The 22,877-nt window shown below is 36.9% G+C and overlaps 1 protein-coding gene across 1 annotated transcript in view; it reads right to left on the bottom strand.

Moving 5' to 3' along the window:
• The window catches only part of Cht6 (Chitinase 6), an 81,727-nt gene extending 67,462 nt beyond the window's left edge, over window positions 1-14,265 (bottom strand). The window contains exon 1 of the mRNA XM_028180177.2: window positions 13,973-14,265. Coding sequence (XP_028035978.2) covers window positions 13,973-14,017 — 45 coding nt within the window. The 5' untranslated portion in view covers window positions 14,018-14,265. The remainder of the gene's footprint in view (window positions 1-13,972) is intronic.
• Between the last annotated feature and the right edge of the window lie 8,612 nt (window positions 14,266-22,877).

Genomic DNA, 22,877 nt, shown 5'->3' with positions numbered 1-22,877 from the left:
ACGTGTTACTTAGTTATTGGCGGTAGATCGTATCGTACCAACGTTAGGGGATTTGATTCCCTTAATTCACCCTTAAGCACCCCTTTTTTTATTTGGTCAGCAGGAAATCGCTTCGCCCTCCACTGGGGATGGAGGATGATGGATGGATGAGGAGGACGGAGATGGAGTAGGACTGATGGATGCATGTCGGAATCGAACTGACTAAAACCTCCTGTCGGGAACAGCGCCCCTAAGGGCAAACGCAGGCAAACGCTCCAACTCCATACAAAATTGAGTTAACTTTAACGCTATCGATAACGTTAAAAAACTCGCACTAAGCACAGTAATTTTACCGTATTCGTTCCTCGTGGCGATCCATTCACGCAACGCGTAAGGCGTGATCGTGGTCACATATTTGCCTTTTGTTAAGTAAATTTTCGACACACCGCTTCAGAGTCGGTAGCTACTTTCACTCGAGAAGCGCAGAAAGAAATCTCTGACTGAGATGCTGCTTAACTTGCTTTCGGAAACTTAATACGTACCTACGTTTTTTTTTACGTAGGTACGTATCAAATTACGTATGCGTAACATAATTTTTATTATCATGGCGGTAACTAATCACCGCCATCAATAAAGCCAACAGTGAATTTAAAATGTTGAACTTTATTTAATTGTGGATAAGAACTATTGGATGCTAACGACCATCTGATCGTAAGTTAATTAAGGGTAGGGATGCAGCATGCCTACGGTTAGTACGGACTTCGTCTTTCTGTGTATTTCTACATCTAGTAGGTATTAATAAAGCTCATGTTTTATTTATTTGGCGTTAAATGGTTACTGGAGCCCATAGACATCTACAACGTAAATGCCGCCACCCACCTTGAGATATATATAAGATCTCTCAGTATAGTTACAACGGCTGTCCGACCCTTCAAACCGGAACACATTACAGCTTCACGGCAGAAATAGGCAGGGTGGTGGTACCTACCCGTGCGGACTCACAAGCCGTCCTACTACTAGTAATTACGGAAATTATAATTTTGCGGGTCTATTTGCGGGTTACTTAGGTTTTGTCAGAGGTATGTTCACAAAAAGTGCTTACCGAATCCACTGCGGTCTTCGTATCGCTTCGAATGAACCGTTACGTAGCTAACGAAAGCTTAGTATAGCTCACTGTTGGTATGGCCTACATATTTAATATGTTGACAATACTACGTACTACATATTACGTATTGTGTATTTTGGTTATGTAGTTTAAAATACATAACACATGCATAGCACCCAATCTCTTTAAGTCAGTTTCGTGGTTATTAAGTGATTCGCGGAGAACGGCAGTGTTGTTCATAGATAATACACATAAATTAGTCATAGATAAACAACTCAAGCACTCAACAAAAATGTTTACGGGCGTCGGCCACTAGATGGCTTCGCTTCGATTAGTTTCTCATTACTCCTGTAGATGGCAGCATCATATTACCTATCCTATATATTTTATTTTTAATGATGGATTTTGTACATTTTCAAAAACAACAATTTGCTAAAATTTAATCAATTTGTCTATAACAAATAAAGACTTGTATGATTTACTAGTTTTTTTTATTTTCTGTGTTTAGTTATACAATAATTAAATGCCTTAACTTTAAAAACATATAAGTTTAGGGGCGTTCGCTACAAGATGTCGATGGTTTCGATAAAAAAAAAGATATTTGTCTTAAAGTATCGCAGTTTCAGGGCTCTGGTGTTGTTTTTGAGTATTAGCCAGGATACTGTGCTTGTCAATTTGCATTAACTTGAAACGCAGCATTAACATATGGACTATGGTAATGACTGCGGTAGGCAGCGGCTTGGCTCTGCCCCTGGCATTGCTGAAGTCCATGGGCGACGGTAACCACTCACCATCAGATGGGCCGTATGCTCGTCTACCTACAAGGGCAATAAAAAAAATTTAAAATCGCGTCGATCTTGAGCTCCCCATCCCATTAAAGTAATTATAAAGATAGCCTAAAAAAATATTTAATAAGGAGGATACTCCTTTTTTTGTTTTCGTTTTGATCATGATATTAGGAATTAGGAAGTACATCGGATACAGCTTAGTGTATCGGAATTTGGTGAATCAGACATTTTGGACTTTACAAAAATTACGTTGAAAATTTCTATAGAAATATTAAAAGGGAAAATGATTAAAGATTAATAAAAAACAAAAAGTTTACAATGAATTGAATAAATACTACGAAATTACAGTGACATAAATAAATGTCTCCTTTATTCTTTCTTTGTTGAAAAAGATAAATCTTTACTTTCCATCTCATAACCAGGTAAGTCTTTAAAAAAAAAAACAATCGCATACGTCCTTGACCCAGACGAATGGAAAACGGTAAAACAAAAATGATACGATCAACATTTTATTCGCAGGAACCAATTCACCGAGACCCCGGAAAGATAATTCACTAACATTTATTAGATAACAATATTCTGTACAAACAATGAACAATGGGATCTTGAGAGCTTGAGATAATATTTTCAATGAGTTTAGAACCTTGTCCTATAGTGCATAGAGATGGTTTCAACTCAACGGTCACAGCCTTCGAGAAACCCCGGAGAAGCTTTGAAGGGAATTTTAGTTACAATACTAAAGCCTTTATTTGAGCGTCGTGATGAAATATCTTTATATATTTATCAAAATACTATTTATATCTGTTTTACAGACACCCTTAATGCTAACACTGGTGGTAGGACCTCTTGTGAGTCCGCACGGGTAGGTACCACCGCCCTGCCTATTTCTGCCGTGAAGCAGTAATGCGTTTCGGTTTGAAGGGTGGGGCAGCCGTTGTAACTATACTGAGACCTTAGAACTTATATCTCAAGGTTGGTGGCGCATTTACGTCATAGATGTCTATGGGCTTCAGTAACCATTTAACACCACGTGGACTGTGAGCTCGTCCACTCACCTAAGCAATAAAAAAAAACACTAGCCCTAGCAAAATCAGTGCTTCGCTGAATGTACAACCGGATCGGAATCGCGACCCGTTGACAAGATCCGGCGAGACACTCAATGGATTGTGTCTAACCTACCCGCGCAGACTCACAAGAGGTCCTACCACCAGTAAAGCAAACTCAATAGCCCCTTAAGCTACCAACGATTAGGGGGAAAACAGTGTGTTCTGCAGATTACGTAAGTCATAGACACAATTAAAATATATACACAGACACTTATACGGATTAATCGAGCGTTTGTTATTTTCATTTTAACATTACCGATCCGTTCGTGCCCAATTTATATCACGATTATCAAATGTCACCGAGTAACACCTTAGTCCTTCGTGACCGTGAGAGCTGTAAAGTCTTCGATAGGTCCGAAATAGCAAAATGATAATAATAAAAGCTAGAGAATAAACCGTAAAAATAATTTCAATTTGAATCTCGAATTTATAGCTTTTTTTTTTGTCAGGAGGAAATCGCCGGACTTCCGCCCTTCACTGGGAATGGAGGGCGGGGCATGTCGGAGTCGAACAGACCGAATTTATAGCTATATGCTACATACATGACATACTCTTATCATTTTGAATAATGTAATACGTACAAATAACACCAACCAACAAAAAACCGAAAGAAAAACCTTTTGAACGACTAGTAAATAGATAAGAAAGAGTATGTTACGTTTGAGTCTAGGGACTTGATTGTGTGTGTGTAACGTTAATCACGAGAATGAACATTTCGTAAGTAAAACTGCGCACCGCTGCACCAGATTTCGAAATCGCGGGCCGTTTATCAAAATTTCGTTTGCGGAACACAATAGGACTATTTCTATATGTGAATGCGCACTGGCGTCTTTTATAATTTATAATAATAACTCAGAACAAATTACACGCATGATTATCCGGCCTCAATTTAGGATTCTCTGTGTTATGGGTACCTGAGACACATAAGGTCTTATCCTATAGGCGACAACGACTTTTACTATGCTTATATACGTATTAAATGTAGCCTTCGAGTTGAATCCTCCTCCCTGAATCGCATTCCTTATGTCTAAGGGTCGTGACTATCTCCTCCCATTATCCTTCTCTGAATGATGTTTCACCATCTTCCTCTGTTTGCATTGGATTGCGGCCACGAGATCTTTTGCCTGCAATTTGGCCAGTTACTGTCAATTTTTCAGGATTATCAGCGCTCTTTCTGGCAATCTGACCGAAGAACTCAAATATCCTCTTGAGGCAGATAGTAAAAAGCCTGGTTTGGATATAGAGCTCTCTTAATATGGACGCGTTAGTCCGACATGCTATACATGGGATTCGTAGCATCTTCCTCCAGCACCACATCTCGAAGGCATCAATGCGGTGGCGATTCAGAGTCTGATTTCAGAGTCCACGTCTCGGCACCATAGAGAAGGATTGAGAGCACCAGAGTTCGGACAAGTCTCATTTGGGTTTTAAAAGATATTTTTCTATCTCTCCATGTTCTGTGGAGTTGAGACACGGCGCTCTTAGCTATGCCTATGCGCCATTTAACGTCCCCTTCACAAAACCCGTCGCCGCAGATATTAGCGCCCAGATAGATAGATAGTTGAATAGTTGAGTCACATTGTGAGTTCATCGCAACACTTTCGCTGTTCACCTCCGACCTTGACGCTATTGGCACGGCGTTAGTTATTACAGGTAATAAGAACTGTTTTGTGTTTTCTTATGTCAACGGCTAGTATTTAATTATTACTTATTAATCGATATACATATTAATATTAAAACAAACATGTGAATCTAATTAAAGAGTTATAATTTTTTTGTTTTAATAGAAAAGTCACTTTATTACTGGTGGTAGGACCTCTTGTGAGTCCACGCGGGTAGGTACCAGAACCCTGTCTATTTCTGCCGTGAAGCAATAATACGTTTCGGTCTAAAGAGAAGGGCAGCCGTAATAACTATATTGAGATGTTAGAACTTATATCTCAAGGTGGGTGGCGCATTTACGTTGTAGATGTGTATGGGCTCCAGTAAACACTTAACACCAGGTGGGCTGTTGAGCTCGTCCATCCATCTAAGAAATAAAAAATAAAAATATAAAAAGTAAAACACGATTTCTTTTACATATTGAGAGCACCTGTTTATTAAATTTTCTACTAAAGCGAGTAAATGGCACGTGTTAGTTCCGATGCGCTTTTGACATCTTTAACGATGAACACCTCCTTAGAAATCCACCCGATTCACTAACAATTTTACTAGACGCCCATAGCTGTGTAACACTAACTATAACGACTCTGATAGCAGTACTCGTCGAACTTGTCGAAGAGTTCATAGCATCAACCCGCTGAATTTCTCGTCGGATCTTCTCAGCGGGTAACGATACCGATCCGGTAGTAAATGTTTTGGCGAAGCGGCTACCCTTAAGCTTCCAGGTCTTGTTTGAATACGCTCGGGCAGCTGTCATCAAATCAACTGTCGGCTGAGTCCGTGCCTGGTCCTGGCGATGCTGCAAAGACCTTCGTGCCACCAGTTATCCTTCCATACCAAATAGAGCCGCGAAGTAAACAGGCCTAGCCTTTTACTGGTGGTAAGACCTCTTGCGAGTCCGCACGGGTAGGTGCCACGACCCTGCCTATTTCCCTTTTGAAGGATGGGGCAGCCGTTGTAACTATACTAAGACCTTAGAACTCGTATCTCAAGGTGGGTGGCATCATTTACGTTGTAGATGTCTATGGGCTGCGTAACCACAACACCAGGTGGGCTTCACAGCACACCTGGTGTTGTGGTTGTGGTTGTGGTTACGCTCACGCTCTTATACCCTTTTAGGTAAAAAAAAAAGTACTCTCTCCTAAACTTTTCTATAACAAGACAACTGCGATTAATACTTCATTTCTCAAGGCCGGTAGCGGAACACACAAAACAAAAATAATAACATTGTACATAATTACAGTGGAAACACCGGTTACGAGAATCCGTCAGGAAATTACAGTTTAAGTAGAAAACGTATTTATAATCCTTTGAAAATAGATAACGTATTATGTGTAGTCAGTTGTGATGTAGGCTTTTTAGATTTAACAGAATTTTCTAAGTAGCCGACTTCAAAAGAGGATGAGGTTGTTTCGTTACGAGTTAAGATTATATCTGTTTTGTGTGTTAACTCATTTCTAGCTGAACTGGTTTCGATAATTATTTTTCTTTAAATGCTTGGTGCTTCTTTTTATTCCTTTCTTCTTTGTAGTCCTATTTGAGTTCTATTTGTAGTCCTATTTATCCTTTCTTCTTTGCAGTCCTATTTGAGTTTAATCAAGATGCGACCAATAGTTTTTCAGTTATCTTAAATAATGTATTTATTACTACCTGACCCGGCAGACTTCGTAGTGCCTCAATCGATAAATAAAAGATCTAAACTTTTGTATAAAATAAACTTAAAACAAACAAAATGAATCCGTCCGACGGGGGCAGACACATCAAAGGAAAAACAAAATTGTTATTTTTATTTAATTCCGACCATTTTCACATTTATCTACCTTTTAAACCTTCTTTGGACTTCCACAAATAATTCAAAACCAAAATTATCTATTATATAATTTTGCAGGTGCAAACTGATCCTTTAGTGATGTGCGATACTATTTAGTGATGCGATCACATTAGATTCATTAGAAGATCTATCTATAAATATTTAATTATTTTTTTTGCATTATTCAAATGTATTATTTTGTCGTAATAAAAAAGCTTAAAATTACAAAATCGATTCTTTTCAGTGACCTTTGAGACGATTCGTTCGTTATATAAACGCGGAGACGTGCAAGTTGTACAAAAAGTTCAACTTTGAAATTGCATAACACGCGACATCCGGTGTCAGTGGTATATATAAGCTGCCTGGCATTTCATGAAAACAACGTCACTCAGAATATGAAATATCAAATTAGTACAACTTTAAAACAGAAACCGAATTGAAGAATATACAATAGATAATAACTGGAAATAAATTAAACACAGTTATCCGGCCCCAAATTAATATTCCCTGTGTAATGGGTCCAGAGACTGACATACATACTTATGTATGTTTAAATATATTCATAATATATAGATAATAAACGCTCAGGTAAAGAGCAAATAAACCTGTTCATCACAGGAATGCTTGCCCGATCCGGATTCGAACCCACGACTCTCGGCGTAAGTCAGTCAAAAGACTGTCCAAAGTCAGTCAATAGAATTCAATAGATAGATCATTTATCAAAAAAATGATTTTTGTCATCGTATCACGTTTTCTTACCTCCAACAAATGATTACCATCATTAGTCATTAGCCATCATTTAGAATTACAGTCGTCCACTATTGGCCACAAGCCTCTCCCAATTTATACCATTGAGCCTCTCCTCATCCACTTCACCATCATAGACACAATAAGTTTGAATAAACTATTTATAGAAATCTTTCTCCTAAAACGCTCCCGTAAATAAGGATTATATACATGACAACCAATCATAGTTTGAAATGTTGAAATCTTATAGCCTTGTCGAAAATATCCGTTAGAATAATTTTAAATCGAGAAATGTAGGTAGTTTTCAAATAAAAAAACAAAATGGACGTTATAATATCTGACGTCATCGGTGATTTTTGCGAGAGAGAGACAGCGAGATATTACCATAATAAATTTGAGACAACCCAAATTCGAAATTTCCGCCTCAAACGATGGTGAATGGTCACGGTCGCTCATGCACATCATCGAACCGCTGAAGACAAATTTCAAAGGATTAAAAAAAATATATGTTGTGATATCAAATATATGTATGTAATATAAATAGTTATGTGTTAGATTTTTTTAAGTTACTAGCATAGATTATAAGTAATTCTTACTAACAAAATGTTATGGTTATAAACTGAAATAAAGTATAGATAAAAAAAAAATCTTTTTTTTATTGCTTAGGTGGGTGGACGAGCTCACAGCCCACCTGTTGTTAAGTGGTGACTGGAGCCCATAGACATCTACAACGTAAATGCGCCACCCACCTTGAGACATAAGTTCTAAAGTCTCAGGTATAGTTACAACGGCTGCCCCACCCTTCACACCGAAACGCATTACCGTGCGGACTCACAAGAGGTCCTACGACCAGTAATAAAAAAATTAATTAAAATAGGACACAGCTGGCATCGCATACCCCGTAACATTTTTTGATCTGAGTAAGTTCATCTCGCATTTTTACAAACATAATACTCATTCAAGTAGCCTAAAGTAATCACTTTATTTTCAGGAAGTAACCGGGCCCTACTGACATTGTGTTTGAGGTAGTCAAGCTATTAACTGGTTACCGATTATAATATCATTGCTATCGAACGATAACGTGTTTACATTGACCACTGCCGCGATGAAGGGAAAACCGTTTTAATCTAAAAATGACTTGGTAAATTTTGTAATTTCGTTGAAGTTTCACGCCAAATCTTCTTTGTCAATCAACATTAAATTTAATGGGTTATTTTTTAGAAAATCCTAGTGTATATGACTGACAAACCCTGCTCAGACGTCCCAGGAATTGCTTCCTCAAGTCACTTGAACATCGTGACTCTAGAATCCCACAAAAGTGGAAACAGTGAGACCATGGAGTCTGTGAAGTTGGTAACATACTCGCTCTACAAATATAGAGATTTATGACTTGCACGCGTTGAAGTCTTTTGTATGAAAACATTGTTTGAACAACATAATTAGATTGAAATAGTACTTTGATCTTTAATAATTTAATATCCGCTATTCATAATGTATATTTATAATGTATATGATATTACAAATGAGTATACTGTTGTTATTTCTATACAAAAGAAATATTATTTAGAATGTCGTGAAACAAATTGGTATTTCGACTGGTAGAGAATACTGTAATACGCTCTATGAGGAATTACAATACATTTAAAATTTCACTGTCGTCCACTTAACACCAGGTGGGTCGTGAACTCGACCCTACGTTGTTAACAATAAGGTTTGTTTTTGATGGCCCTTTACATAAATTAACGTACGTAAAAATAGACTCTACTTTTTTTTTTAAAGTGCGTCACTAAAGCTTTGTTCAGAGTTGATTCGTAATACTTGTGAGTCGTTGTCGGATAGCTGGAATTCAAGAGACGGGGAATGTGCGCAGGCGACGCCAAGGACGCTCTGACATATACTAAGCAAATGTAGATGTGACAAAAACACATTAAAAAAAGGCATTTATTTATTTATTTGTAAAAAAAATTCTGAAAAATTGCGATAAAAGAATTAATATATTTTCACAATCTTCTGTTAGCATTATTCACGTTCAAATGTGTTAAAAAAGCTAATCAAAACAATAATTTAATTTTTTTTTAAATATATAACTTTCATTTTGAAAAAATAGCCCGCCTTGACATAATAAGAGTCTCAATGGGTAAAAGTTTCACTCATAATACGCTAGCACCAGTAAAAGTGCTAACCACATAACTAACAATTATTAAACCTATAAATTAATTACGTAACAGTTCATTGTGCATTGATTTCAATGGCTGTGTGGCCGCAAGCTTATATTTTACAGTCCTTATACCCTTATTTAGTGAAATATTAATCGCCCTAACGAAAATATGCATTACTTCGGGGTTAAAAGAAACTTAGAATGCGTATAATATATACAAATGTTTTTCTCTGTTCTTTTTTTTTATTGCCCTTGTAGACAGACGAGCATACGGCCCACCTGATGGTGAGTGGTTACCGTCGCCCGTGGACTTCAGTAATGCCAGGGGCAGAGAGCCAAGCCGCTGCCTACCGCAACGTGGATAATCAAATATTAATATTTTGAATTTTGTTAAAAATTACTTATTAATTTGAAATTCTATCTATATTCAAATGGCGTGACCGATATTTTTTTAAAATCAAAACCAGTTAAAATTGTTTCTATAATCACGAAAAACGTCAATTATTTTTGACGTTCCCACACATATTATACGACTAAAATGAAATAATTTGAAACAAATAGACATACACAATCTGTTTGTATAATTTTAGAAACCTAGTAATTAGAACCGGCCAAGTTTTGGAAGAGAAAACAGATGAATACGAAATGTCAATTTCGAATTATTAACAGAGTTATCTTTCAGTCGTGACTATACATGTCCCTCTTCATCTCGTGTACTATTCGTTAAGACTTGAAAGAGATAGCGATATGATTTTTATGCAGAGATTTTTCAAATCTCTCAACGCTTACTTTAACTCTGCAGAAAGATACATCGTTGGCTATCTTAAAATAACCAATTTAAATAAACTAGTGGTCCTCGAAGTAATCGAAATTCGACTATAATTAATTGAAATTAAAAGTTTAGACATTATTATGGTTCTATTGTCAAGCACTATTATATTTCTATAATAATCCAGATTTCGCCAAAAGTACACTATAAATAAATAATACTAAAGACAAACAATATTAATCTGTTCTCAATTTTACCCAGACTTTAAACAATAACAAAAGTTTCACAATTGACAATACACAAAAAGTATATTTATACCTATTAGTTGTATCAAATACATGGTAGTATGTATAATGTTTTCTTTATTGATTTAATGTATATTTATTGCAATATTTAAAAAAAATATTAGCATTGTGCACTTCTTCTCTATATTCTCTATAAGTGTGGAAAATTTCATACTACTCCTCCGTCCGCGCAATTTTCGTAAAAAGGGTTACAAAGTTTTTGCTTCACGTATTAACATATAGATAAAACAATAATCTTTTCTTTTACATCTGATGAAGTATTTGTCGCGTCTAAAAAATCACAACTCTGTGAACCAAAGAAGTTCGCACGAGAACTATGACAAAACTATGAATAACAATGACGACAGATTTTAAATTTAAATTTTTTACGATAATGTTTAAAAAAAACGATTTACATTCCACTACATATACATATATTCGAGCTTACGCAATTTTATATTGGACGATTCAGCATTTCTATTTCACTCCTAATTGATATGTCAATACAGATTGATTTGAATATAATCGTCTCCTTCAAAGAATACGGTTCAAAACCTGCATTAAATAAAGGTTAATAGTTAACCTGTTATTTATCTAAGATGTCGTTCCGAAGAGTTTTGTGACTGCCAATGGAATACAAAGTCAATAATTCATTTTTCTGATTTACCAATCATTGTCCAAAAGTCAGATTGCCGGCTTTGATAATAGTCGACTCATATATAGATAATGAACACCCAAACGAAGAGCAAACAAACCTGGTTATCACACAAGTGATTGCCAGATGTGGGAATCGAACCCACGACCCTCTGCGTAACAGGCAGGGACGTAACTATCCCACCACCGAGTGAGTACACCATTGCACCAATTAACATTAACATTTGCAAATGAATAGTTCTCAATATCATTAAACTTCGATTTGCAATGCTTTTCAATCTTTACATTATATTTCTTCTGTGCGTTTGTCACTGAACTCTTCTTAAGCGGTTGGACCGATTTTAATGATTTTTTTTGTGTGCATTTGGGTGGCGCCCTGGATGGTTTAGATTCACAAATCAGCCCGGCGAATGGCGCTGCAGTCGATATCTAGGTTAATTTCCTAGAAATAATTTATAAGGCAAAACAACGTTTGCCGGATCAGCTGGTCTACTATAAAAAACTTTTGCAACTTGGGTCCCTATGGAGTCCAAGATGAATATCGTTTAATTCACTTAACGCATTTAATGCTTCGTCGAAGTAATTGTTAGTTAATACAGTTAGTATGGTATACTTTCTATACTTTACTTCTTACAGCTCGGTCAATTGGCAGTTAGTAAGTATATACAGTCGGCATCATTGTCGTGCCGCCTTTTCAAAAAAAGGCGGCACGACATGAAAATCCTCTTGTCGTGGCCGCCGGGAATTACATACCCGATCCTGTAGACCGAATGGTAAACAGTCGACGTCGCCCTAAACACGTCATTACGGGATCGGAACGATCCATTAACGATGCTTTTACGGTACCACAAGCACCGGTCACCGTCCTCGTCGAACCCGTCGCTTGCGGCGAAGGGCTCGACGAATGAATTAGCCCATAGACACAGCCCACTGCGTTTTTCGGCGGATCTTCTCAGTGGTTCGCGTTTCCGATCCGGTTGTAGATTCTGCGAAGCACTGCTCTTGCTAGGGCCAGTGACAGCAACACACCCGCTTTGAGCCCCGCGAGCTCACCTACACGTCAAGGAGAAGCTGATATAGCGTCTCAAGGCTATCAGCATAGGTAAGAAGAAAAAAAATCGGTCAATTGCTCGGGCATCCGTGGCCAAAATTAAAGTATTCGAAACGGAAATTGTAAAGTGAATTAAAATAGATATGAGGTTAACTCGTAATGCCGGAGTCCGACATAACCCGGTTCGTCACCCCCCCGGACCGGGTATCCGTAAATGGATTCTCCAGCGTTAAAAAAAAAAAAAAGGTTGACTCGTAAGCAGTACAATAACTCGATACAAGTTTCTCTATCAAGGAAGCTAATTATAATTAAATTCACTTCCTTAAAGCTCTTTGATATCTATTAACACGTGACAATTGAAAACACTGAAGCACAATTTATATTATATATATTTTTATGCTACAGAACAATATCTTTTATTATTATTATCGTTGTAGGCAGACGAGCGTAGGGCCCACTTGATGGTGAGTGGTTACCGTCGCCCATGGACTTCAGCGATGCCAGGGACAGAGCCAAGCCGCTGCCTTTTGTCACAGAATCTGTCACAAAATGCACGATTCCTAAAAAGCTCTCTAATTCCCGCAGACAACGTCAAATTTTTGCAAAGGAAATACGCACTTAACATATTTAGACAAACGCCTTATTCACAAATTTAATATAATAAAAGAAAATTTAATCCTGATAAATTTATGATTAGCGTAATGACTGATAGTAGAGCATCTGATGTACAGGTAAAAATACCACGGCAATGCCGTAATAGCCGTTTTACAATACAATTAATAATTATAAATGACCTTTTGTTTCAAGTTAATGGCCGCATTTTTGCTATATGATGTCTGAATTCCCCGGTTATCACTTAAAACTAGATGGTACCTAAAATCGATATCAAGTACGCTATGAAAATAGATGGTAATATTGAAAAATGGTGGTAGGACGTCTTGTGAGTCCGCACGGGTAGGTACCACCAACCTGTATATTTCTGCCGTGAAGCAGTAATACGTTTGGGTTTGAGAAGCCGTTGTACTGTTAAAAGTGAGTCCTTCGAACTCATGTCTCAAGGTGAGTGATGGCATTTACGTTGTAGATGTCTATGGGCTCCGGTAACCACTTAACACCAGGTGAGCCGTGAGCTCGTCCAACCATCTAAGCAATAAAATAAATAAATAAAATAACTGGAAGAATTTTTCGTGTGTCAGATTTATTACCAAGTCCTCTCTGTTCGGAGCTTACATGGCGTCCATTAATAACGAAGATAGGATTGTATTCGAATTGTGGACTATCGGGGAAGATAGACAGAAGATTGGTGACCCGAGGCTACTCCTCATTTTCGTAAAACGAAGAAGCTGGAGACACTAAGATTGAGAGAGATCAGATACTTCAGCTACACGAAAGATAAGCTTGTAAAGTTACAGAAACTTCGCGGCTACACTCGCAGTGATGATACCCCCTGAGCCTTGCTTGAGTTGTAGGTTTGCCTTTTCTATTTTCCTGGCGTGGATGTAAAATTACATGATGATAAGTTGAATAGTTCAGATCGTGAAAGCAGAACAAACTAGCTCACATTTGCATTTAGCTTAAGTAATAATATTAATAAAATAGTTATTATACTTAGAGCACAGTATACTATCTAGGCACGAATCGTGTTGATGACAGAAGTTAGATAAGAGCAAACATGAAAAAAAAAAGTGAATCGATTTTTGAACGAGTGAAATTTATTAATATCCGAGAGCTAATTAAAAAAACAAGTTTGTTACGATGCGTTACTTTCTGGTTTATATTTAACATATTCAACGACACATTTTCGCCTTACGTGTGATTCGAGAACCATAAAAATACACTAAAATACCTTTAGCACTTACCATTTTAAAAAGCTTTCCTATGAACTTATAATCGAAAATTCCCATCTTCCGTACTAAATGTCAATATATATCATGAGCCACAAATGTTTTTCACATCATTCACTGTGCACACGAATAAAAAAAAAAAGAACGCACTTCGAACACTGGCACGTTAGTTTCAAAAGCAGAAAAAAATATAATATCTTTTTCTATTCACGTTCGTGTTTCTAAATTCGAAACTTCGTTTCGGCGGGAAACGTCGACTTGCGCGGGCTGCGCTCCACAGACTGCCAACATGGCGGACGGTTTTTTTTTCGACGGTTCACACGAGTCGATTCACTTTCTACGACCTTACTGTGTATGCGACTTGTAATTAAGCATAAAGATTTACGTAACGCAACGATGTAACCCGTGCCGAATTGTGATTTCCGCGAATTCTTCAGTGCAATTCTGAAAATATTAATGCTTCTCTAAGATTACGTACGAGGGCGGCACTGAAATTTTCGGGAATTAACGAAGTGACACAACATTACTATTTAAAAATGTATTTATTGCTTTTCGAAGTATTCTCCGCGAAATTTGACACATTTTTCCATACGATGGAACCAATAATTGAAGCAACCATTCCATTCGGAAGTTGGGGTCTCCAAAATGGCCGTTTTGTAGGCGTCCACAGCTTCTTCAGGTGATGAAAATCTCTGTCCACGCAATTTATTCTTTATTTTAGGGAAAGTATAGAAATCATTAGGGCTTAGGTCGGGGCTGTACGGCGGATGGTCTAATAATTCTATGTTTTCTTGCTCTAAAAACTCTTTTGTTCTGTGCGCGGTGTGAGAACTCGCATTGTCGTGATGGAGGATGATGCGGCGGTTGCAGTTCTCTTTACGGAGTTCAGAAACGACCTGTGGCAAACAAATGCTAGCATACCATTCTGCATTAACCGTTCTTTGTCCCTCAAGAGCAATAGTCGTAACATGGCCGGTTTTGGAGACAAACGTGGCCACCTTTTTTTTTTTTGCAACACTCCATGAACGAACAATTTTTGTTGGCTTTAACTCATTTTCGAACACCCAAACTCGTGACTGGTTTTTTATTTCGGGTTCGTACGCGTATATCCTGGATTCGTCACCTGATACAATGTTGTATACAGCATTTGAGGATCCTGCGTGGAATCTTTCGAGAGTTCTGACGCACCAAGTAACGCGACCCGCTTTTTGCTCTTCACAGAGCGAATGCGGTATCCATCGGGAAAACAACTTTTTACACCTAATTGTTCATGCAAGATTATTTGTGTTTGACTCATGCCAATGTCTAAAGTTGCCTGAATTTCGCGGTATGTCACATGCCGATCTTCCTCAATCAGCTTACGCACAGCATCAACGTTTTCTTGGGTGACTTCAGTTTTTGGACGACCTTGACGGGGATCATCACTGAGCTTGACACGTCCACGTTGAAACTCAGCAAACCAGCGATAAATTGTGGTTTTGGATGGGGCTTCATCACCAAATGCAGAAATCATCCGGTCAACACACTGTTTTTGTGTTAAACCACTTCGAAAGTCATAATAAATCATCGCTCTTGAATTTTCTCGAGTCAATTCCATTTTCTCAACTACTAAACAAGTTTGACAAAACCTCGTGACAAGACCGAGAATCTTTTTTTAAATAAATAAATGGTATTCGATTTTTAAAACCAAGGAGTTTTCAATTAAAAAGATTTTAATATGACAGGAACAGTGGAAATATTCCATTCCCGATACTTTTAATGCAGCCTAGTAGGATCGGATAGCAAAGGGTTATGTCAATTCGATGATTAGCTAATTGATACGTTTTCCATCTCTATGAAACCTTATTATGATAAAATATCTTGGAGTACCTGGAAAGTCCATTCAAATTCACCTAAACATAATTTCAACGTAGACATTCTATGTGGAATCAATTATGCAATAGGACATACTGTATACGTACCGACGCACGTACTATTAAGTAAACTGATTTTTGTCTGATGCCTAATGGGTTTGACATGTCAATAATCTACTGACTTTCTCAACGACAATTACGTAGACCATCTTGACCTTTCGAATGTACACTAGTTATGATCTGATCTGAACTGATCTAATGTAAATAAATAATAATAAATTATCAAACGCAATCAGTTTTAGAAGTGTTTCGCTATCGCAGGCGCGGTCCGACAAGAGGTTTGACTGCATTCTGTGTCGCGACTTTTTTATTTTATCACAACCACTCACTCGCGTATGATCTAGGACATATTGAAGGCTGTATCTAGGCTGACCCGTGGCTGTATCACTCTTATTTAAGGGCAGTCGTATTAAAAATATCTAAATGGTGATACTTCAGGCTTTAAGGCGAAGGCCTCATTTATCGAAGGATTTACCATTGTTCTCTACGTGAAGCTAAAATCGTGATGACAGGAACACGATAATCTTAAGTAAAAATGATTATATGTATGACTTTCACGTCGAAGGAATTACTGGTGATGTATTGTAAGTAGCAGTAATTACGGTAGATGATGCAAAATTTCCAAGCCTAACTCTTGTTTGTCAGCGTTGTCGTGTAGGAGTGGCGAGAACTAGCGATTCAACTATCGTTGCTTTCAGGACCCTCAAGCACCGGTCACCGTGCTCGCCGAACCAGTCGCTTGCGACGAAGGGCTCGACGAGTATATTAACCCATAGACACAGCCCACAGAGTTTCTCGCCGGATCTTCTCGTGGGTCACGTTTCCGATCCGGTGGTAGATTCCGCGAAGCACTGCTCTTGCTACTGCTAGTGCTAGCAACGTCCTTAGGGTAGAGCCCCGTGAACTCACTTACTCGCTCGGTTAAGCCGGCATAGCCTCTAAGGCTACCAGCTTAGCTAGGAAAAAAAAAATTAACATCTTCACTGCGGAGCAGGCCTTCCTCTCGCTGATGCGGACCGCTTATTTCAGGTACATAAGTACATACTATAAATTGTATACAGTGGTTTTTTTTTACTTTAACCTTAATAGTGTTCAAACATATAATTTAAATTAATTATAGTCGAATTTCAACTACAGAGGGACTACTAGTACTAATTAAATTACACAAATCATCACTTTTATATCATTTTCATTCTAAATAAATTAGCTTAAAGTAAAAATATTTACGTAAAACAATTACATGTACAAATACAATTAAATGTTTACAACTCATAATACAACGAGACATTGAAACCAATAGGATTAGCCTCGTTGTTGTGATCACGATTGATCTGATTTCAATAAATATCACTTATTAAATTCTAAGCAGCCGTGTAACGATAGACAATCCGTCTCGGAACTGTCGTGTCAAGGACGTGGAGATTTGAACTCATTTAGAAATAGAATTACTTAAGGCATCGGCAACTATTTCTGAACGCATTGCTAGAGACTTCTAATAACTAAACATGCAAGCCATTGTGCTAGATATTTTGCGCAATATAAATGTCATATCTTTTAATGTCTCAGAAATTATGTTCCTTTTTTAATTTAACATTTTCTTAATATTTTTTTTATTGTTTACGTAGGTGGACGAGCTCACAACCCACCTGGTGTTAAGTGGTTACTGTCCCATAGACATCTACAACGTAAATGCGTCACCCGCCTTGAGATATGAGTTCTAAGGTCTCAGTATAGTTACAACGGCTGCCCCGCTCTTCAAACCAAAACGCATTACTGCTTCACGTCAAAAATAGACAGGGTGGTGGTACCTACCCTTGCGGAGTTACAAGAGATCCTACCACCAGTAATTAAGCAAATTATAATTTCGCGAGTTTGATTTTTTATACACGACTAGCTGACCCGGCAGACTTCGTAGTGCCTCAATCGACAAATAAAAGTCCTAAACTTTTGTATAAAATAAACCTAAAACAAACACAAGGAATCCATTCGACGGGGGACACAATCACAGGAAAAAAAAATTGTTATTTTTATTTAATTCCGAGCATTTTTATATTTATCTACCTTTTAAACCTTCTCTGGACTTCTCTGGAACACGTCTCCTACCGAAACACGTCTTTAACGCATGTTTACGAAAGACTTCCACGACGAAGGAATAATATCGTCTAATAATAATAATCAAACCCGCAAAAAATATAATTCACGTAATTACTCGTGGTAGGACGACTTTTGAGTCCGCATGGGTAGGTAGCAAATAAAAAAAGGCGATAAAAGTAGATTCCCAATAACCTTTCGGTTCAACACTTTAAAACAAGTGAAGTAATTGTCAAACTCGCATTGCTTGAATGCATTTAAACAAACAAATGGATTTCTTCAATAATACTAATTCATAGCGATCACTTTCGTTGCATTAAAATTCTGTACAATGCGTCGAAATGCGACTCAGGACAAAGAGAATATCAAACCCTTACTTGGTACGGATTCAGTGATGCGGACATTGGTCGCGGAAACAAGCTATAGAGCATTCCAACAATTTTGAACAAAACTTGGCACTTTGTTTTTGATCGCCAAGCGTGCTTTATGACCCTTTGGCCTTTGCTATTAAGTGGTAGCATGATTCCTACTCACTATACGTGTTGCTGCGACTAATTTTCTTATTACCAATTTAAAAATTACTCAATACTAATTCATAATGTTTGAGTCTTTATTTTTTTTTGTTGCTTAAACGGGTCAATAAAGGTTAGGGACGGTATATACTAAGTTATGGGAGCCGATAGACATAAACAACAAAGAAAATACCGCCACCAATATTGAGGCTTGAGTCGCAATTCTATTATATGTACAACGATTGCCCTACCGTTCAAACGGGAGCACATTACTGCTTCGCGGCAGAAAAATCAGCGCATTGGTAGTACCTACTTGGTAGGATGTGCCTACCACGTCGATTTACCATCAGTTTTATTACACCACGTTTTTTTATATGCTATTCCTTCGTCATGGAAATGGTTTTGTGAACCGTCGTATACATAAATATTACGTATTTATAATCTTTATGAACCTTTGTTAGGTAATTTATTTAGCCTATTGTACAAGTACAATTATATTTGTTGACTGTTTTTGAATGCTAATTGTGTTTTGGTGTGCAAAAAATTATATTCTGTCTCTCATTCTCTCTTATTAATTATGCTTTTAAAAAAATATTACTTTTACCTTTTTATAAGATTGCCTTTTCTGTGGTCATTTTACAAGGTTTTAATTAACTTTGAAAGTTTGTATGTACATAATATTTTCGGTTAAATCAAATGTTGCAAGCTAAATTTAAACCACTCACTTTCTGAGTTAAAATTACCTTAATTGAGTTTTGACGAAAATGCATTTTTTGGTAAGCATATCCTGAATCTACATCCTAATTCGCTTCAGATAAAAGAATACTTCAACAGCACAGATACGAACTCTTATGTATTATTCTACCAATTTAGCAATACTGTTACATAAAAAAATAATTTGGGACCCTGTCACGTCCTAATTACGTCCCTGTAGTCATGGGGTCGTGACGCGAGTTACAAACACATGAAGACGCCAATGCCAACGAACTCAACTCAATGTTTTTACCCATGTTTTCGATTTCACAATTCATCGAACATTCTTTATTGTGGTAAAGATTAATGCCTACACTTTTTTCTAATTGTTTTTTCTTTGTTTTATCTCAATAGTCGATGAGCTTTTCAGTTCTAACTTAGTATTTTTTTTATTCTATAGATGGTCTCTGTAGATATAATATCTCTCAATTATTTTTTCCTGCTAGTGGAATATATCACCACCTGCCTATTTAAGCCGTGCAGCAGTAATGCGTTTCGCTTCGAATTTTTCAAAATATATCTACTATATTTGGCAAAATCGGAAGCGAATTCGAATAATACATTACCAAATATCTACATATACATAATAACATATAAGAAAAGTAATATTGTTTCCTTTTGGTAGCCAATGCTTTTAGTAGCTTCAAGCTGTCATCAATTAAAAGCTTAGAAATCAGTTATTTTATTTCGCCTTTACAAGAAAAATATCAATAACAAGTTTAGTGATCGAATTTGGACTAGTGGGCAATAAATAAAGACACATAAAATAAGCAGCTACTAGCTATACAACTAACAGCTACACAAAAATGTTTTATTGTTCAACATAATTTACTAATTAAGGATTCAAAGCAAACGTTTTCATCTCACTTCCTGTGATTGATCGGAAGTACCATTCCGTTTTACGAAGAACCGGACGACACTGTCGCCATTTAATATCATTTCGTAAAATGCGCCGACGTCCCGGATTGCTACCAAGAAACTATGATACTATTATAGTTTTCTGTTTGTTTACTTTGATAGTTTTTATTCTATGAAAAAAAATACCAATTTCCAAAGATATGACAATAACATGAGCTATTTAACATTCGACACGCCAACATCAGCCCGCTGAGTTTCTCGTAGGATCTTCTCAATGAGTCGCGCTTTCGATCCGGTGGAAGATGCAATCACAAAGCCTCTGCCCTTAAGCTGTAAGTAAAAAGAGCTATAACAAGCTCGTTTGGGCATATTTCGACTGCTGTTAGCAATCCTCCCCACCCTGCTTGAGCGGGAAAGACTCCAAGCCATCCGGTATCTTATTCTAAAAATCCTTTAATCAAAAAGCAGTGTACCCTTCGCAATTACTGCAAAATACTATACTTAAAATACGTGTATACACGTAATTGATACTATACTATACATACTATGCCTACTTATTTATACCTGCCTATTTTTGCCGTGAAACAGTAATGCGTTTCGGCTTGAAGGGCTGGGCAGCCATTGTAACTATACTGAGACCTTAGAACTTATATCTCAAAGAGGGTGCCGCATTTAGGTTGCAGATGTCTATGGGCTCCAGTAACCACTTAACACCAGGTGGGCTGTGAGCTCGTACAGCCATAATAATAATAAAAATACGTACGTATTTAGGGATTAGGATATTGACAGCAATCACAAAAGAATAGAGTTTTGTTTATTAAATACTTGTTGAAGAAAGCATCCCGAGGCGACTGGCAGTCAGTAGGCAAAAAAAAATTCAACATCAAATATGTCCGTAAAATGACCTACTACTCAATTATCATTCGTCTAATATGTACTTGAAGAATTACAAAATTATACTTGACCAACGCTGTACTTAATAGTGAACTTTCGTTGAATTCACTAATCTAAAACACGAAAAACGTGTCTAACGGTTTCGTGATTATTTCAACGGTAACTTTTAAAATATATACATACCTTACTATTTTTTTTTATTGCTTAGATGGGTAAACGAGCTCACAGCCCACCTGGTGTTAAGTGGTTACTGGAGCCCATGGACATTTACAACGTAAATGCGCCACCCACCTTGAGATATAAGTTCTAAGATCTCAGTATAGTTACAACGGCTGCCCTACCCTTCAAACCGAAACGCATTACTGCTTCACGGCAGAAATAGGCAAGGCGGTGGTACCTACCCGTGCGGACTCACAAGAGGTCCTACCACCAGTTGTTCACTGGGCTTGTGAAAAATATGAAATTAATTTCTAAGTAATTAAGTAACCTACTTTAGGTAACTTCTTTGATAAAAACTTCAATAAAATATCTAAGTCACAGATCACAGAAACACAGTTTCTTTGTTTCTATGATCTGTGATCTAAGCTAAGATAATTTGTGCTGAGTCTATGTAGTCTGGCAAAAAGAACATTGTGACACCATCATCGGGGCTGATTGGCGGGAACGTGAAGTGTCATGTTGAGTACATACTTACTTTACATAAATTTTATTTAATCAATCTAGACTAGTTTAGCATGTATCAATAGTGCCTTATTAACGGTGTAAATTCTAATATATACAAGTATAGTAGTATAGGGCAGGTAGTGAATGAAAAAAACACAGATGAATGACTTCACCTTTCACCTTTAATTAAATTCCAGACACTTAGTAGATTACGCAAAACTAAAGCGAGTAAAAATTCAATTAACTACATACTGGTCGTTTAAAAATAATGAAATAAATAGGTTCTTGTCTTACGAGTGAATATAGAAAGTTTTAATTCGGAAAGACACATTGTGGTGAAGTTAAATTGCGACTAACTATTAATCACTTCTAATTACATTCGGCTAGCAACGATTTAACTTTATAAATGTGCCTCACAGCGTTCTGACTTATAAAATTTTTATTAGACAGTTTAAATTTTTCTTTGTTAACGATTACTACATAAATCATTGATTTAAATATACTAGATGAGTAGTTGCCGCGTCAACGCGTAACCACTCAATATAAGCCCACAGGCGTATGCCCGGCTTATTTCATTCAGTTATATATATTAAGTGTATAATCTATGGTTATATACTTGCGTGCCGTCGTCCGAGTAACAAGTCCTGAAAAATGGGTAAATTTATGGCGAAAGAGTGCCTTTCGAGGTCGGAAATACACAAAAAGGCAAGCGGGATTACTTTTCACACATAATTTTATCAATTCTGTATTGATTTTCATTGTAAATAAAACAAAAACTGATTTTAAAGACCATCAAGAAAAGGCTATGAAATTAAGGTTCAGTATTGCCAGTAAAACATCTTTTGGTTTTCGAATGATTATAGGAAATTTTTATATTAATGTAATCCAGAAATTTTCGAGGCAGATCATCAAGTTGATTCTGGCTACCACAATGGTTTCTGAATATGCGTCTGAATAAAAAAAAAACACAAATACAATTATTACACAATTATAAATTATTTGTATTAGTATTATTGAGTTCGTCCACCCACCCATCTAAGCAATAAAAAAAAAACTTCATTTAAGTTTATTCAAAATTATTTTATTTATTCATTTTCGCCTAAATAATAAATATTCTTGCGAAATATTTCTTATAGCAGGCAAAATAAATCGTTCTGCTTCAAGTTATATTACCATATTTATCCAACTGACGATACGCCGCGTAACTAGTGTACTAGAGTAAGAGAGATGGATATA

Source organism: Bombyx mandarina, chromosome 08, assembly GCF_030267445.1.
Source record: "Bombyx mandarina strain Sakado chromosome 08, ASM3026744v2".
NCBI lineage: Eukaryota > Metazoa > Arthropoda > Insecta > Lepidoptera > Bombycidae > Bombyx > Bombyx mandarina.
The sequence above is the reverse complement of the archived record's forward strand: the minus strand, read 5'-3'. Positions and strand labels throughout refer to the sequence as shown.